Source organism: Anomaloglossus baeobatrachus, chromosome 5 (assembly GCF_048569485.1).
Source record: "Anomaloglossus baeobatrachus isolate aAnoBae1 chromosome 5, aAnoBae1.hap1, whole genome shotgun sequence".
NCBI classification, from domain to species: domain Eukaryota; kingdom Metazoa; phylum Chordata; class Amphibia; order Anura; family Aromobatidae; genus Anomaloglossus; species Anomaloglossus baeobatrachus.
Window position 1 is genome coordinate 66,087,668 of NC_134357.1, and position 3,139 is coordinate 66,090,806.

At 42.1% G+C, this 3,139-nt stretch overlaps 1 protein-coding gene across 1 annotated transcript in view; it reads left to right on the forward strand.

Moving 5' to 3' along the window:
* The window catches only part of CYP26A1 (cytochrome P450 family 26 subfamily A member 1), a 3,557-nt gene extending 1,356 nt beyond the window's left edge, over positions 1-2,201 (forward strand). Inside the window, exons 4-7 of the mRNA XM_075352292.1 lie at positions 96-242; positions 347-481; positions 592-747; positions 1,600-2,201. Of these exons, the coding sequence (XP_075208407.1) occupies positions 96-242; positions 347-481; positions 592-747; positions 1,600-1,944 (783 nt within the window). The 3' untranslated portion in view covers positions 1,945-2,201. The remainder of the gene's footprint in view (positions 1-95; positions 243-346; positions 482-591; positions 748-1,599) is intronic.
* Positions 2,202-3,139: the final 938 nt, after the last annotated feature.

The following is a 3,139-nucleotide window of genomic DNA, read 5'->3' on the forward strand; positions in this document are numbered from 1 at the left end:
TAACTTTCTCTGGGGATCTATAGTTTTCTATAGAACTTTATCCAAAATTTTAGTGTAACTTTATTTCTTCAATATTTTTTTTTTATTTTTTGTAGGGTTTGCGTGCAAGAAACATAATTCATGCCAAAATTGACGAAAACATCAAGGAAAAGTTGCAGAAGGAACCAGAGGGCTCAGGTCAAGATGCCCTACAACTTCTGATTGACCATAGCAGGAAGAATGGAGAACCCATTAACATGCAGGTGATTACCTAAACTTTGAGCTACTGAGATCTCCCCGTGTAGTCCTGATGTGGTTTGTGTAAATGGTGATGACCCTATGAAACTGTTGCCATTCTTCTGTCTAGGCATTGAAAGAATCTGCGACAGAGTTGCTGTTTGGTGGCCACGGGACCACGGCTAGTGCTGCCACATCTCTAATAACCTTTCTTGGCCTTCACAAGCATGTGGTGGACAAAGTCCGTCAAGAGCTTGATTCTAAGGTAAGACTTTTCTAGACTTTGCTCTAAAGTTGGTTGTCGTAAGACGATTCAGTACCCAGTGTCCCCATTACCAGATACGGGAATATAATTGATATTTTATTTTCCGGTAGGGTCTCTTATCAGGTGCTCCTGAAGAAAAGAAGCCCTTAACCCTGGATATATTACAGCAGCTGACATACACTGGCTGTGTCTTAAAGGAAACCCTACGTCTCAGTCCACCAGTTCCTGGAGGCTTTCGAGTTGCTTTGAAGACTTTTGTCTTAAATGTAAGTTGTATACATATGAATTGAGTTTAAACAAATGTTTTCTTTTGCCTTCATAGACATGTAGATCTGTTGTCATGTCTCAAACTATCTGGACCTGTTTTGGAGCCTAAAGGGTGCTTTACACACTTCGACATCGCTAGCCATCTCAGCGATTTGACATGCCAGATCACAGATGTGTGGTGTGTGTGTGTGTGTTTGTGTTTTTTTTTTTTTTTTTTTTTTTTTTTTTTTTTTTTTTTTTAGCGCCGATGTGCGAGCTCTGCAAATCTTTGCAAATCTTATCTGCGATCTGGCGTGTCACATCGCTAAAGAGATCGCTAGCGATGTTGCAGCATGTAAAGCACCCATAAGTCTTCTGTTGTTGCTGGCCAAGACCTATTTTTGCCATGTTCTTCTCAAATAACTCTGCTAGGAAATGTAGCACGTACGATACGTTTTGTACGACACTTTCTATGACTTGAGTGCTTGTATCTCCAGCTCGTATACTTGTTCCTTTTGACAGATCTACAAAGGGAACCTGAATTTATTTGAGGTCTAGTATTTACTCCAGCTATTGTAGGAGGTGGCTGTTGGCTTTATTTTATTGTATGCTCTTGTGAATGTAGAGTGTATTTCTCTTTGATCTGACCCTGGTAAGTTCACAAGGTCCTTTACAGCAGTGAAGTGAACATCTGACAACTCGCAGGCAATTTCATGCTTGTCACTTGGCTCATGGTGACCCTAATTGCAGACCTTTTTTACTGTTTTATAGCATCCTGTAAGACTGTCCAGTGCTGCGTGTCACACCTACATGGTGTTATTACCTGTATTACCTTGCTTTGGTATTTATACATCTTTTCTTCTTACTTTAAGGGCTATCAGATTCCAAAGGGCTGGAATGTCATCTATAGCATTGCCGACACACACAATCTGGCTGAGATTTTCCCCAACAAAGAAGAGTTTAACCCTGATCGTTTCTTGACTCCGTTCCCTGACGACTCCTCCCGATTCAGCTTCATACCATTTGGAGGAGGTCCAAGGAGCTGTGTGGGCAAAGAGTTTGCCAAGATCCTTTTAAAGACTTTTATTATTGAGCTGTGCCGAAGCTGTGATTGGGAACTCCTAAATGGGCCACCAACTATGAAGACTAGTCCCATAGTCCACCCAGAGGACAATCTCCCCACCCAATTCAAACCCTTTCAAAGCCAAGTTGTATAAAGATACAGAAAGCTATATAGCATAATGTGTGCGTGTGTATATAGCTGCTTTTTATAAATTCACTTTTATATTTAATTTGTACAGTATCATAGTATTTATATTGTGTCTGTAAAATAAACCTGAGTGGGCACCGGCCATGATTTTATGTAGATACATAAACTGTATTAAAAACACTCTTGCTTTTATCATTTGACAATATTGTACCTTTTGTAAATTTCTGTATATATGGATTCAATGTGTTACAATAAAGCTTCAATCTCCACGAAAAGTTGTTTTCCTGTATTGTACATCTGATTCCTCAAATTTCCTGATTCAATGGTTAGAGATGGACCCTTCCCGCTTGGGGCATTCTCCTAGTTTATCATGGGTTAAAAGACCTAGGTCAGTCTAGTATGGTATAATTGGTTAACATTTTGTCACTTAATCTATAACTAACTATGTGTACTGAGGTAATCGTTCAAAACTTTTCTAAGTTCTAGTGTCAGCCATTTCTAACTGTTGTAGTAGGGCATTCCACAATCTGACTGCTCTAACTGTAAAGAACCCTTTCCTATTTAGCTGCTAGGGGGCTTTACACGTAACGATATTGCTAACGAGATGTCGCTGGTGTCACGGAATTCGTGACGCTCATCCGGCCTCGCTAGGGACGTCGTTGCGTGTGAAACGTACAAGAGACCTCTAAATATCAAAATTACTCGCCTGATCGTTGACACGTCGTTCATTTTCCAAATATCCTTCCTTGTTCTGGACGCAGGTTGTTCATCATTCCTAAGGCAGCACACATCGCTACGTGTGACATCCCAGGAACAATTAACACCATACCTGCGTCCTCCGGCAACGAGGTGGGCGTGTCTTTCATGCGGCTGCTCTCTGCTCCTCCGCTTCTATTGGACGCCTGCCTTGTGACCACACCGCACGAACCGCCCCCTTAGAAAAGAGGCTGTTCGCCGGCCACAGCGACGTCGCTAGGAAGGCAAGTCCATGTGACTGGGCCTAGCGATTATTGTACGCCACGGGCAGCGATTTGCCTGTGACTCTCAAATGCCGGGGGCGGGTACGCTCGCTAGCGATATCACCGTGTGTAAAGCCTCCTTTACTTCCACTCACAGTAAATGTCCCCTGATCCTTAGTATAGTCTTTTGGAAGGAATAAGTCATGCGCCAGTCCCTTTTTTGTATTGACCAGACTTGTATTT